At 50.8% G+C, this 13954-nt stretch overlaps 2 protein-coding genes across 2 annotated transcripts in view; both read left to right on the forward strand.

The window, feature by feature from the left end:
• LOC144156213 (pseudouridylate synthase TRUB1-like) overlaps positions 1-13954 on the forward strand; it is a 356387-nt gene that overhangs the window by 94174 nt on the left and 248259 nt on the right. The window lies entirely within an intron of this gene.
• On the forward strand, positions 7076-12231 carry LOC144173580 (uncharacterized). The gene is made up of 2 exons (XM_077701943.1): positions 7076-8154; positions 12059-12231. Exons 1-2 carry the CDS (start codon positions 7489-7491, stop codon positions 12074-12076), a joined length of 684 nt encoding a protein of 227 aa, XP_077558069.1. The 5' UTR covers positions 7076-7488; the 3' UTR covers positions 12077-12231.

Here is a 13954-nt window from a genome sequence, read left to right on the forward strand (position 1 = left end):
GGGCCAGGGCCCAGGCGCGTCCGAAGCGTTTTCACACAAGGCACTTGGAAGCAAGAGCCCTGGCTGTGGGCATCGTGACTCAAAACAACCAGAAAACATCAACGGACCTCCGCTTCGCGACAATACGACGGTGAACGCCCGAGCTTCTGCAACTAATAACCCCCGCAGGAAGCGGTAAAACGAACAAGATATGTTAAGCGATCCCGCCTGAGCTTCTAAGCTTCTGTTCTCCGCGCGCCGACGTTGCTAGCGGTAAAGCGTGCCCTCGCCCTGTCATAACCTTATTGCCCGTGAAAAGTACAGGGCAATTACCTTCTGCTCTTCTGTTCGCCGTAAGCCGCGGTTGATAAACAATCCGTAAGCGTCGCATAGCTCTACCCTTGGGCCCGGGCGAGCCGGGCATGTTCGCAGGCCGTAATATGTGGCCGGCGGTTTATTCAAGGAGCGTACAAAAAGACATCTTCAGTGTCAGCTTATCGAGTTCCACAGCTCGAAGCGGAGAGCCCGCTCGAAACTGATCGCCTTTCACTGACGCAGTGTTTACCGCGCAGAGAAGGCGCCAGCGGGAGCTCGCCAGAGAGACGTCGGAGAAAGCTCGTGCGGCGTATCCGTTTCACGTGTTAGCTACGTCGTGGCTAGAACGAAGATCGAATAGGAGAAACTAAGTTTTGTGAATTTAAAGCGTTTTGTGGTTTCAAAGCCAGCGTGAGAGCGCTTGACCGCACCGGTGTCTCGCTCCTACTTTGTGACGCAATTGCTAGGTAAAGAAAAAATCAAAGGGAAACGGGAGAGAAAAGTGCCAGCTTATTGAGGCGAAGCTTTCATGTCCTCACTGACGCCTTTGTACGCCCATACGCCCTGCAGGAAAGCCAACTTTCTGTGACGCTGATGATGAATGATCATGGGTGAAGTGAAAGAAAAAAAAAAAACGCTTCTCGTAACCGGAATCAAAGCTGGGTGCCGGGCGTTATGAAGCAGGCGTCTTTTTTTTTTGTCTTTTTTTTTTTGAGATAGAGAGTTTGCCGTGGACGGAGGGAACGCCAAGCTGCAGGTACAGATTCGTGCCCCAAACCCACACATTATGCCTACGGAGTGCACACCCGAGAGCGGCTATTTTTTTTTTTATTTGCGATAGAATTCCCGTAGGCATAAAATAGCATATTTACAGGTAGAGATGCGCACCCGTCTCTCGAAGGAATGCAAGAAGGGAGTGGTGGTGGGGTCCCCAGAGCCACCACTGGAGGTCGGGGGGTCTTCCAGGATGGAAGCCTGTGCCTCTTATATGTCGCTTTCTGGCTGAGTTCAGTGATGGACACATCCATATTAAATGGCCCGCATCAGCTTGTTCGGCCGGAGCTGTGCAGAAGGGGCAGGTGTCCTCGAACGGGGCATGGTAGCGTGGTGGCCACGCCCGCGTCAAAGCAGGTGAAAGCGCCACTCCAACGCGAAGCCTGAGCAGCAAAACCTCTTCCCAGCGAGCAGTCTACTCGGGAGGTCCGTTACACATGTGCACGGTAGTGTAACGTAGTATTTTTGGTTACATTCTGCCGCTACTGTAGCATGAAGGTCGGAAGGAAAAAGTCGAGACGTCGAAGAAGTTTTAAGGTTAACTTGTTTACTTTACAGATGACATTGATGACATTTAGCACATATGAATTAGAATGAATACACTTGTTACATAGATTAGAAAGACAGTCAAAGATTCAGAGTACTTAGCGGGACATAGTTGGCGGGCGAATGGCTCCCGGCGGGAGGGCACGACGACGAGCGGCAGAGTGCGGCTCTCCTGCTGTTGCTCTCCCTCTCGTCCTCAATCGCCAGAGGGGCCGCGTTATATTTGCTTTGGGGGGACGCATTGGGGGAAAAAGCGCATCCTAGCGTGTGCGGACCGGGTGGGAAAAGGCTAAGGCCCACCCGCAGCCAATCAGGAGGACGCTTCTTAGCTCCAATCAGACATGTCCCCGCCAAAGTGAAAAGGACCAAAAACACAGACACAAGGTTCCGACTCGAAAACGCGCGCTTGGAGAAGTACGGGCGTAGAGCAAGTAGTTAGACAAAACGCACTAAAGTAGACAGGGGAAAAGGGAAGGTCGTCGGAAGTACACAGCGGCCCGCGTAGGCGCGCAACGGGGGTCGGAGACGCCAGTGCGCGCGGTAATACAAGACGAGGTGAGGGCCCGCTTCCCCCAACAGCCGTCGTCTCCCGGTCGGCCGACGGGCAGACACACGCGCCGGAGCCGATTCTCAGAAATAAGGGCGCCAGGGCCCAGCCGCGTCCGAAGCGCTTTCACACTAACACTTGGGAGGAAGAGCCCCGGCGGCCGCACAGAACTAAAAAAACAACCAGAAAACATCAAGGGATCTCCTCTTCGCGACACCTTCCCCGACGGAAAAAAGAGTGCCCTCACTCTTGCACAAAGTTTAAAACATAAGAAAACATTTTCACAACCCGACAGCGATAACGAAACGGCATGGTAGGCGGACTCGAGAAGACGAAAACACAGACTCTAACACAGGAGTCGACAAACTATCTCCGCTGAATCAGTCAACGCACACGCGGTCACGTAATGGAGTTCCGTTTTCACTTCACACGCGCAGTCTCTTATCCAACACAGGAGAAAACGTTCCATTTACATATACGAACAAGAAAATAACAAGACGGGCACTGTGAACGACACAGGAATAACCTGCTCTCTCTAAAAGTTACATCAAGACACCGTAAAGCTCTCCGGCATTCATGTCATATACCAAGTTCTGAGGAGCTTGACGCGAAACAAAATGTGTCCTTGGACAACAGGTCGCATAAACATAACACTGAAGCTATCCTCTAGTCAACTTCAAGTAACCAGCAAATAAAAATAAAAACAAGCGCATTCTCGGCCACCGTCACTCAAGAAAATACTCAGTGCCTTAAAGATAGGAGTACAAATAGTTCATAAGAAGGCACTAGAAAACTGAAATAAAATTATATACAAGGGCTCACCGTACTGAAGTTATGTCTGACGCGCCAGTTGAAATCTACGCACTCTTGGGCACTATACTCAACACATTTCCACTTATATTCAACTCTACTTGTTCTGCCGCCATACTCGTCCATTATGAAAAAAGAGTACCCAAAGAAGATCCTCCCGTTCGTTCAAACACTCGAAACTAACACAAAGGAACGGCTACGAAAATGGGTTACAAGAATACTAGACGCCAACACAACAAAACGGCCAAGAAAATGACTTCCGAGAAAACTGCCAAACATCTAAACATAAAAGCTACAAAAGTCAAAACTTGGCGGTAGCGCATATGAAGTATGATACAAAATAAACATTGGCGCCTGACGAAACCTTCCAGACGCTCCTAACCCCTCAATGCTCCGATACAAACAATAAAATAAACAAAAAAAAGAACATTGATACACAATTTTTCATGAACAGGAGCGATAGAAATGATAAAGATAACACATGATGAAATATTTGCACACAAGACTTTAAAAGTATACGTATCGGCTACCCTACATGCTAACAAAATAAGAACAGAGACTGCCGAATATCAGCAGTGGTGAGAAACCTTCGCCCACCCGACGCATTCGCAGAACTGCACGCCCGCGAGCTCTCCCCGTCCGCGGCATCCCGGGCACCCCTGCTGGTGTCTTTGTTTGTACTTCGAGTAGCGTCGTGCAGCGGAAACATCTCTCAACTCCTCGTTTCCCTCAGACCCCCAACCCCGAAGTGGCTGCCGTATTTGCTTCAAGACAAAACCTAACTTCGGTGGAAAGGAGCCGAGGAAACGGATATCAGCAGTCTCTAATATAGCGAGATCTGCGCAAAAATCAGCCTATTCATAGGCACGCGGGGGTCTTCTTCGGGGCTCCTTCGCCGGGAGAGCCGAACGCTTGTGCCGTTAAGATTCTGACTACAAAGCTGTCCAACTCCCGCGCGAAGAGCCCACATACCCCACGATAAAACTGCTGCACGCTCATAAATGTTTGCCTCAGCATCAACAGCGGCTAGTTACAGAAGCAGGCTGGTGCTGGCAAAGAAAATGAACCAAAGACAACCAATCAGTGGGCGCCCCGGACACGCGGAGAAGAAAAGCCTACAGGCCCACAGTCATGCGGTGCGCCGAGAGGCAAAAATCCCTCACCTTACTGCTTGCGCGGGAAGCTTGCCGCCGCGATGGAGAGTGGCCGGCGCGGCGACGTTCCGTTGACGCCTGGGCCGGAGGCGTCTCTTCGCCGGAGCCGGTGATGAGTATGACGGGCCTGGTGGGCCCGCGTCAGGTCGCCAGGCAACAGCCGTGAAGTAAACGGAAAGTCATTCTCACTCCTGACGATGTCTTCGCTTGCCAGTCTTGCCCGAGGTGTGCGGACGAATGACGCGAACTCGGATGAAGCTTGCTCGGTAGACTGGATGGAGAGGTTGACGATGAGCAGCAGGAAGATGAACGAGAAGAAGGGGGAGCCCATGATGGTAGAGGGGGTCTTCGCTACCCCGCACCTATCACCACTTTTGTAACGTAGTATTTTTGGTTACATTCTGCCGCTACTGTAGCATGAAGGTCGGAAGGAAAAAGTCGAGACGTCGAAGAAGTTTTAAGGTTAACTTGTTTACTTTACAGATGACATTGATGGCATTTAGCACATATGAATTAGAATGAATACACTTGTTACATAGATTAGAAAGACAGTCAAAGATTCAGAGTACTTAGCGGGACATAGTTGGCGGGCGAATGGCTCCCGGCGGGAGGGCACGACGACGAGCGGCAGAGTGCGGCTCTCCTGGTGTTGCTCTCCCTCTCGTCCTCAATCGCCAGAGGGGCCGCGTTATATTTGCTTTGGGGGGACGCATTGGGGGAAAGAGCGCATCCTAGCGTGTGCGGACCGGGTGGGAAAAGGCTAAGGCCCACCCGCAGCCAATCAGGAGGACGCTTCTTAGCTCCAATCAGACATGTCCCCGCCAAAGTGAAAAGGACCAAAAACACAGACACAAGGTTCCGACTCGAAAACGCGCGCTTGGAGAAGTACGGGCGTAGAGCAAGTAGTTAGACAAAACGCACTAAAGTAGACAGGGGAAAAGGGAAGGTCGTCGGAAGTACACAGCGGCCCGCGTAGGCGCGCAACGGGGGTCGGAGACGCCAGTGCGCGCGGTAATACAAGACGAGGTGAGGGCCCGCTTCCCCCAACAGCCGTCGTCTCCCGGTCGGCCGACGGGCAGACACACGCGCCGGAGCCGATTCTCAGAAATAAGGGCGCCAGGGCCCAGCCGCGTCCGAAGCGCTTTCACACTAACACTTGGGAGGAAGAGCCCCGGCGGCCGCACAGAACTAAAAAAACAACCAGAAAACATCAAGGGATCTCCTCTTCGCGACAGTAGGATGAGGGCACGTGTGGCGCGACGCAGATCGTCCTTCTTTTGTAGAAAGTTTTGTATCGTACTGGGTGTTAACATTGGCAGCGACCGAGGAATATACATAGGGTGACAAGCCCTATCCGCTGCAATGTGACCGGGGAGCGTATTCCGCCGAACCTACTACAGCCGGAGAGGGCAGGGGTACGTGTCTAGTAGTGTGTAGATGCCTTTTGAAATAGTACAATTGTTGGATACTCGGCGTAAGTCCCGCATCGCCGCCGCGGAGTCTGCATAAAGATGCAGGATGGAAGCCACGGGGGCGCGCTGTAGGGCCGGCGTTAGTGCCTGTAGGCCATCCCGGATGGCTGTGAGCTCCGCCAGTAGAGATGGTAGGGTGTCGATGGTTTGGCAGAGGCAAGTTTGAAAGGTTTCAGGGTAGACGGGACACTGCAGCAAAGTAGACAAAACGCCATCCTTGGAGCCAGCGTCCACTAATGCCTCTACCGCCTAGTAGTGGGTCTCAGCCGTCAGTAGCGATCCTCTCGCACATGTTTTTCCGGTAAATCGAGTGTGAAGTCGAGTCAGTGGTCGATTGTCGGTAACCTGGTGATACAGCCATGGCGGCCCGGTTACAGGGCGATCTGGTGAAGCAGGTAGGGAACAGCCCATATAACTAGCTGAGGCCGCTGCATCCGCAACAGTGCGTACGGGCTGAACGACGTTGTTCAACCAGTTCGCCAAGCGTGTTCAGCTGAGCCTCATCTTGGAGCGATGGTATCGGGGTCATTCGAGGGAGGCAGGCGATGGTGCGCAAAGCGGCTCTGTTAATAGCCTCAAGTCGGGCCTACTCCGTCTGAGTCATATACTGGAATTGGGCCTGATAAACCAGTCGAGGCTGCAGTACTGACCTCAACAGGAGACGAGCCATCTTGGGGCACGAGAAACCAGACTTCTGCGAGATATGTCGAATCAGGTGAAGCATGTGGCCTGCTATTTGTCGGGCACATCAAAGACACATGGCAGCCGACCAAGGCGCAGAAATTTCCAGCTCTAGCACGCGAAGAGATGTGGCAGTGCGTATGGGTTGGCCGGAAAGTTGGAGTATGAGGGGAGAAATCGCCAGTTTGCGACGGCCCCATGCATTGGGCACAGGCAGAACGGCTGTCTTGTCGGCTGAAAATGTCAGTCCAGCGTATTGACACCATTTCTGCGTGTCTGTCCTGCTATGGGTATTCGAGAAAAGTGGCGCGTATCTCCGGAGTTGCACAGACTCGCAGTGTGGGATTGGCCAACCAAAGAATCCATCACGGCGGCGGCGGCGGTGGCGGCGGCTTTCAGGCGTCTTCACACCCTTTCGCACTGGTGTTGATTGTCCGTAATCATCTGATAACGGCGCTACGGCCGCTGTCAGCCGACTGCGCAACGTGTGAAAGAGGCATCGGTGGTGGCGAGAGGAATAATCGTTGTGATAATCGTTGTGAAAGAGTGGTCGGTGGTGGTGAGGAGGAGGCCCGGGAGTGAACCGAGTAAATCTGCTTCACCGGAATGAAAACTGGGTACGGGGTGAGACATATACTGCTTTGCAGTAAAAAGGTGTTGATCGGCTGAAGCAATCGACGGCACACCACGCAAGGCTTGGTCCGCTCTTGTTCATTAACAACGACAAAAACAACAAGCGCGAAGATAGGTCTGGCCGGGCTTCTGCACATATAATAAACGCGGGAGAGAGCACAGTATCGAGTCCACTGACTGTTCTTCCAATTTTTTTATCTCTTGCAAATTACGAGCGCTTGAAGTTTTGAACGAAAGGCAGAGTCTTGGCGAATAAGCAGCCTTGAACTCTTACAAATTTATTTTTTTCATGCGCAATCGAAAGCGCAGATTCTTATTTTAATTATTATCTCTGATTATAATATTTTAAGCTTCCTTTGCTTCTTCCGCGTGCCTTAAACTGAATCCTCACCAATCAGAGGCCCTGTGCCGTAGCGAAGAACGACGACGTGCACGCTACCAGGGTTCACGCGCGCTCGTGTGGGCGCCATTGCCAGAGTGGATTCTGCAGGCACCGCCAGCAGCAGCCACCTTGTGCCCGAGCAAGTGCTACGACTTCAAGGGTCCCTTGAAGAACGAAGAGCTTCGGGCAGCAAGGATGTCGGGAGGTATCCTGCCACCCGATGCTGGCGGCGACCCGTCCGTCGCGGTGACGAGGAGACTGACGGAGATGCGGCTGCGAATGTACCACAGGGGTGCATGGATCAGGGGCCAGGTAATGCTCGGCAGGGCCAGCGCGGACGAGACCATCAACTGCGTCCTCAACTGTCGACCCTCCAGAAGCGCTCTGGCCTCCCGACCAAGAATCAGAAAGACAGCTACGACCCCTACACCTTTCATCGCGGGCTGGGACGCGATCAGGGCGGGTGCGGAAGCTGCCCAATCGATCCCCGCTGGAGCATCCGGGGCATCTGCTGTACTCCTTGCATCGGCTCTTGAGAACCGCAAGCCGACGCTTCAGGCCCGCACATTTACATCCGGGTCCCTGGAATCGGGTGCGACTCCTGGATGCGAAGCAGCGACTCCTGGATCGCGAGTGAGGACATCGCCTGGTGCGAGGGCCCGCACACCGCCCTATGGATCCATCGGATCGGGCGCGAGGATCCGCACAGCCACCTGCTCCGGATCGACCTCAAGGCCACTTCGATTCGGTTCCAGGCGACGCACATCGTCTGTGCGCATCGACGTTGGGGCCTTGGCTGAGATCTCCACCCTGGCCAAGCCCCAAATGGCTCCAACCAAACCTTCAGACTCGACACCGATGGTGAGTGCACAAGACCCAGTTTTAAATGGAGAGATGGTGAAGGCGAAATGTTTGCGTACGTCGTGTTCAGGACGCGAAGCACTTCGTAGCGACTGTCGGTCCTGAGCGCCGGGACTACTACGCGCTTCCTCCCGTTCTTCCACGGCGTCTACGGAGGGCGCTACCGCAGAGTAGTTGACAGGTTTCCGCACAGCGTTTGATTTCTCGCTCGTTTTTCCCGTATAGGATTTGTGAAAGTCGTCATGGTCATGCCCATTTGAAATACATATAAAACAAAATTAGTGCGGCTTGGCAGGGGGCTCGAACGACAACAAAATCTCACCTGGAGACGCGATTTGCAGCATTCCCCGCCGCCGTCGTGAGCGTCATAGTCGGCAGATCAAATTCCATCCACAGATGGAGGCTACTTATGTCGTTGACGCGTCGGCCGCTTTTTTGATGGAGGCGAAAAGCTAAAACGCCAGTGTGTACGTGATTTCGGCGCACGTTAAAGATCCCCGGGTGGTCAAAATTAATTAGTCCTCAAGTACGGCGCGCCCCATCGCCTGCGTTGCGTCGGCGCGTAAAACCCTCAATCATGTCGTTGGACGTTATATCGTTATGTCGTTATATATTGACGTTATAACGTTATTTCGTTATATCGTTATACATTGACGTTATACGAGACCTAAAAAATCGAATTGGCGATAGCGGTACTGTGATGGGCTCGTTTAACTTCGCAATACTTATCCGCTCCAGTGGTAAAGAATGCGGCATCGCTTAGAACGCAAAACATCTTGCAAAATTGCGTTGTAGGTATAAGGTGACCCATTACCTGAAAACCGGCCGTGCTTCTTCTGTAAATGTGAGCCGCGCTACAAGTAGACGCAGTGCACGGATATGTATGCTTCGCAAATATGTCCACAGTCCGTTGAATGTGAGCACAATGACATTTGTAAATAAAAAGAAATGACAATCAACAAAACCACGGAGTACTAAAATATCTGCTAGCCACACAGACACTCAATCCGGTCATGTATACAGTCACTGTTATTCCGGGCTCTATGTGAGCCACAGACAAAGAAGAAAGCTCATTTGTGTTTTTTAAAAAGTATTATGCAGCCTCAGAAATGCCAGTTTGTCTGAACTCAAGCCAAGCAAGACGCACTAAGCGCAACTCATTGACGCGAATAGCTCTAGCATGTCACAGTATAGGCTTATACATCGCAGCGTCAAAATGCGGAAAGAAATTGCAGAATGAACGTTCTGACCGCCATAAGCTGCGCATAATCTTTCCTTTTTCTACCGCTTGAACAAACAGCTGGTCTCATGAAGGACGCAGTTATGGAAGCATAGGTTGCACGCAACCCAAGGAAAGCGTTGTTGGAAGAGTTTGCTTTCTGCTGAAGGCCCTCCCTCCCTTATTTGTCTCTGCAGGCTGTGTGTGGTTTTTCACGAATATGTGATGTTTCTATCTCGCCATATCTCCAAGAACTAGCTCTTAGCTACGCTCGGTGAATATTCACTGCCACTCGCCACAGAAAAAGTGAACCCGACATTAAGTTCTTGTTCGTCCCAATCATCCAACCCTACTGTTCTCGCAGAATTTTCGGAAAATTCCTCTAATCGAAATTTATACAGGCGGCTTGAACTATGTTGAGATAATGTTTCAATGATATGCCAGCATGAGGTAAAATAGTATCTGAGGTCAGAATGAAGGATGGCGAACACAACCGGAGTGCCGGGAGGTACGCTATGGAAGTGCTATATTAGGCGCTAGATTAGGGAAGTGCACCAAAGCGACGTAAATAAGTATTGCCATACCATGGCCGTGTGAGTGAATACGGTTTGTTAACGCAATGCTAGTTTCGGGACCAAGGAATTATATGAGCTTCACATCACACGTTGGATTCACTACGCCGGTCCGTGACAGACCGGCCGCCTATACAGACGACACCATAATACAGCCTCCACAGAAGTGTTTATTCTTGTAAATCTCACGTTCCTTACGCACACTCTCACTGCGCCACACACATGTTCATAGAATTTTAACGCAGCACGCAGTGAACGCGACGCTCGGTGCGGCGAGTACCAGTACCCGCCTGCGCATTTGGGGATGTGGTCGATGTAGAAGATTTATTTTACTCCTTGCCACATGAAGAGCTGTTTAGTGCTGTTAGGGAATGCGTAGAAGACAACGGAGTGTTAGATTTTCAAAACAGGGCAGGAGTTTCCCTGGACAACTTTATGACGCTGCTGGAGTTCTACCTTGCCTCTACGTTCGTGTGTTTTAATGACCGCCTTTTAATTCAGCGCAAGGGCATTTGCATTGGCTCTTGCGTTGCCCCCATCCTCAGCAACATTTTCCTTTCACGTATTGATCGGGACCTGGAACTAGCCCTGAGCAAAGATGCTGTTTTAAAGGTTTTTAGGTACATAGACGATTTTCGTATAGTTTTGAAAAAGCAAGATTTGCCTACGAAGGACTCTTCAATAGACAGCGTTTTGTCAACGTTCCGACGAGTGGGCAAAGGCCTATCCTTTACCCACGAACTTCCTAACCAAGATCACTTACAGTTTTTAGATATTAATATCACCTTCTCGCACAACCATGTCTGCTGGTCTTACTAGCCTAGAGCCCGAAAAGAGTTTTTACCTTATGATTCAGCTCATTCAAAGACCATCAAGAGGGCAATATCGGCGTCATGCTTACAGTCATCCCTCCTGAAATCTTGCATCCATTCCGCAGACAAAAGCTTCAGAGTACAGGTTACTCGGCTTGAAAAAGCCGGATTCCCTTGCACGGTACTAGTCGCAGTTGTTGAAACCCTCCTCCAGAAGCTTAAGGGCAGAACTGTCCGCAGAACCGAGCCAGTGACGAAAGAAAAAATGGCGGCCGTGGTGCCTTATATCCACAAGGTGGCTTCTGCCCCCAAAAAGCTTGCGCAGCTATGTCCACGAACTTGCTCCCGAGGCGACAAGAAACAGGCTTACCAAAAGCGGCATGCTAATCATTACGTGGACTGCGCAGTTGGAGTGGTCTACCGCATTCCTCTGACATGCGGCAAGGAGTACATCGGTCAGACGGGAAGATGTGTAAATGACCGTGCAAGGGAACATAATCTTTCACTAACAAACGCAAAGGGGGCGTACTTGCCTACCCACTGTAGTGAGTGTAGTGACAGCAAATGCACCCCATTATTTCAGGAGATCAAGATTGTAGGCAGAAGCCATGATAAGACAGCGCGAGAATTAATGGAGGCTTATCATATCAGGAAAAAGGGTGACAAGTGTGTTAGCGACACTTCGGTATGCTTGCGTGGCAAAAAGCAAGCGTTTTTGGATCTTTTAAAAACGTGATAATGGGCTCCGTCGACTCCTATACTTCGATGCTTTCGGCAAAATAAACACAGTTGTAAGTGAGCGCTAGTCCCGTCTGGTCTTTCTGTGTCTTTGTCGAATTTTTGCGCTCAAATTTCCACTTGAAAATTACTTACCCTGTTAAGTAGTTTTCTCCAGCATAAATATACCGTCGTGTCCTATCCCGTGGTGGGCGCACACAGTCCGAGAGAGAAAGACTAGAACTTTATTCAGTCTCAACTGGAGTCCCTAGGCGTCGGCCAAAAACCCCTGGGCTCTGGCAGAGTTTTCGGCCAGTTCGACGGCTGCAGCCCGAGTTTGTGATGGAAGTATGTCACCAGGCCAGTCGATCTCGGTACGACGCTCATGAAGAGTAAATTTCCCCTCCTCCTGGAGTACTCGCAAAAAGTGAACGGTATACGAAGTAGCAGCGAGAGAAAAACGATTGCGAGATGATTGCTCCGGCAAGTTGCGCGCTTGCGCATGCTTGAAAAGTTGGAGTTTTTTTGACGTCTATGAACTGGCTCGTGCTGCTGACGATCCCATTACTTGTTCGACTTCCCAGGTGACCGCGGAGCCCTGACCGCGGAAGTCACATCCCTTCCTCGAGGAGAATGACTCATCATTCCATGGCCTACCTCCTTCTAGAAGGATACCCTTCACTACATGGTCTTCATTCTTCCAGTCATCCGTCCACCACCACTACGTCACCAGTCCACCAGTGACCAGTGACCCGTAACTCCGTACCCGGGGGTGGGTGGGGGGGGAAGGATGGTTCCTGCACTACAACTACCAATAAAAAAGTGTCTTGTGACCTAACGCACCCACACATCACGAGTCGTCGTCAGCTCGCTTTGACAACGCCGAGGGTGATGATCACGATTACATCAGGTCAGGCCCCACGCCCACGTACACGTTTACGGAAAAATCCTCGCTCGGAGCCAGGCAAACGAACGAGATTGCACGACAGAGGTCCTGGCTTCGGTTTTATTTGCGCAGGCTTCCTGCCGTTTACAGAATTTGTCGTCCCAGTAATGGGGATGGCTGCAGCGTTTGACCTGCGCGAAAGGTGGTGGGGAGAGTGCCACTGTAGAATACGCACCATAAATGACCGTCGCAAGCAAAAATGTTCCGTAAATGCGCGCCACGACGCGTCGTCATCGTTGCATCAGTAACGGGCGGGTGACCCGTTACTTTAAGTAAGCAAGGAGTTGTGTGTCAATCCCGCTACCCTACACAAGGCAGTGGCCGATCAGCCAGCTTCGCTCCAGAAACGGGACGAGCTACTGGATTGTGAAAAGGCAGTGGTGGTTAGCAATATACAGTAGAAATCTTGGAAAAGTCGGGATAGGCAAGACTGCATCACTAGAAGACTGAACCACTGCTCAGCCGAGTGTAGATATTTCTAACGTAGAGACTCGCTTTTTTTCTGGGAACTTCCGCCCTAAGTGTACGGGAAAAAATTTTGCAGAAATTACCAAGTGGGAGTTATCGGATAAACGTCTGAAGCTGTTCTGCTGTACAGCGGGTCTTCACCGCACTCGAAAACTGCGGATTCCGGAAAGGGGCCTGTGGCCACTAGGGTAGCGAAGAAGATGCGACGACGGGCCGGGTTGAGACGGCGGTCCTAACAAACCCACGCCCACTGCAGGATCTATGCGAATAAAGTACTTCCCAGTCCAATCTAACTCTGCTCTACACGTAGCCCCTTTAAAGTCGGCTTCAGCACTACACACGCACGCCTTGCTAGGAAAGCCTGGTAAACAGTGTGATATCAAAGCAGAAGGCTCTAGGGCCGTTTATTGACGCCTCCATAAGAACCTAGTATCCCGTAATAAAAACGCATTACACAAGGCCCCCTTAAATTTGGCTTCACTGGTACACACAAATGCATTGTTGGGGAGACGTTCGTTTTCAGGGAGAATGTTAAGCGCCTAAATATTAAAGTGTGGATGCCCTGGGACTTAGTAACATGTTCGTATGCGGAGGAAATGGTGTACCAAGCTAGTCGTAGCTTTCCTCGTCCACAAAGAAAAGGTTAAACATTTGAACATGTCAACCTGCTTTCGCAAGAGCTGCAACAACGCGGCGTTTCGCGTCCTGAGGTTACTCACACGAATCGGTATAAAGGTATTTCAGAATTTAGGAATGAGACGAAATTAATTTCGTTGGCTGAAACGCGTTTTAAGAAGTCATCCCATATCTCTTTGGCCCTTGCGTAAACTTATGCTGTTGCCAGGTGTTTCTAAATGTTACTCGCACCAGCTCCATTATTTTTACAAATTTCGATCCTCATCAAGACGTAGAAGACATGTTTTCTTGTGCCCTTAAATATCGCTTACGACCGTCAAGCTATTTAATTTAATTTTAGATCTAAGCATTACTCCGCCAAAGTGCCTCAGTTAGGTGCTTAGAAACTTAAATTACCGAGGTTAAATATATTACCGGGCTTAAACAAGTT

Source organism: Haemaphysalis longicornis, unplaced genomic scaffold (genome assembly GCF_048455015.1).
Source record: "Haemaphysalis longicornis isolate Haplotype H1 unplaced genomic scaffold, Haemaphysalis longicornis Haplotype H1 scaffold_1, whole genome shotgun sequence".
In the NCBI taxonomy this organism is placed as follows: Eukaryota; Metazoa; Arthropoda; class Arachnida; order Ixodida; family Ixodidae; genus Haemaphysalis; species Haemaphysalis longicornis.

Coding starts and splice junctions, on each gene's coding strand:
- LOC144173580 (XM_077701943.1), top strand. CDS start 7,489: ATGTCGGGAGGTATCCTGCCACCCGATGCTGGCGGCGACCCGTCCGTC.